The sequence below is a fragment of the Manis javanica genome, chromosome 4, assembly GCF_040802235.1.
Source record: "Manis javanica isolate MJ-LG chromosome 4, MJ_LKY, whole genome shotgun sequence".
NCBI classification, from domain to species: domain Eukaryota; kingdom Metazoa; phylum Chordata; class Mammalia; order Pholidota; family Manidae; genus Manis; species Manis javanica.
Window position 1 is genome coordinate 182,799,185 of NC_133159.1, and position 862 is coordinate 182,800,046.

Genomic DNA, 862 nt, shown 5'->3' on the forward strand with positions numbered 1-862 from the left:
ACGCCGAAGGGCTGCACCTGTTCCCACCGCCGCCACGTGGACGCAGGACGGGACCCGACAAGGCCCCGCCCAGCACACCACGCCCACACAGGCCCCGCCCACACGCGGACCCGCCCCTCGCGGGAAGGCCCGCCCACACCCCGCCGCCGCAGCGCGCCCCTCCCGGCGTTGCCGGGTACCTGCCCGCGCGCCGGCGGTCTGTCGCCCCGCTGCCGTCCGCTGCCTTAGGCGCGCTCCTCCGCTGAGGCGCCATCGGGCCGGGCCGCTACGGAGCCCAGCCGCGCGCAGCAGCCGCCCGGACCCGAGACGAGCGCCGTGAGAGGTAGCGCGAGGCCGGCGCGGCGGGGACGAGGATGACGCGCTCGGCCGTCGGCTCCGGGGCTGGCGCCAGGCCCGAGCAATCGCAGGCCGAGCGCCGAGCGGGCGGGGCGGGCCGGCTCCGCGGGCGCTCGGGCCCCCGAGCCCCGTCAGCGCTGCGTCCCTGCCGCGCCGTCCTCCGGGGTCCCCACGCCTTCCGAGGATCCCCGCCCTCCTCCGGGCTCTCGGAGCCCTTCTCCGGTCGTGCCACCCGGCGCTGGGACGGTATCTCCCCAGGGCGCTGCGTTGTTGACGGCCCTCGTTTCCCCGCAGGACCTTCCTCCGGGGTGGGCGGGAAGTAAGAGCCCGAGCGGCACCATCAGGCTCCCCAGGGCCCCGAGGGGCGGTTACGGGGAGGGCCGCTCCCCAGGATGAAGCCGGAGGGGCGCCCGCCCGACGCAGGTGGGGGGAGGCCTTCGCGCCCGCTCGGAGAGCTTCCCCTCACCCAGCCCCGGAACGGGAACGCGCGCCCGTCGGGCGACATTCAGGGCTCCTGGTCACTTGC

The 862-nt window shown here is 77.5% G+C and overlaps 1 protein-coding gene across 10 annotated transcripts in view; it reads right to left on the reverse strand.

The window, feature by feature from the left end:
• Positions 1 to 862, reverse strand: part of OGFOD3 (2-oxoglutarate and iron dependent oxygenase domain containing 3) — a 39,910-nt gene that overhangs the window by 38,877 nt on the left and 171 nt on the right. For 4 of the 10 annotated variants that reach the window (XR_005055620.2, XR_012130973.1, XM_036997320.2 and 1 more), the window contains exon 1: positions 180 to 392. The exons of 1 other annotated variant lie outside the window; for it this stretch is intronic. Coding sequence is in view for 5 of the 9 variants with exons in the window: in XM_036997320.2 (XP_036853215.2) it covers positions 180 to 253 (74 nt within the window). In the remaining 4 variants the exon portion in view is untranslated. Of the gene's footprint in view, positions 1 to 179; positions 393 to 862 lie in introns of those variants that run through there. 5 more of the 10 variants (XM_073236165.1, XM_073236163.1, XM_036997319.2 and 2 more) reach the window with 2 other exon arrangements.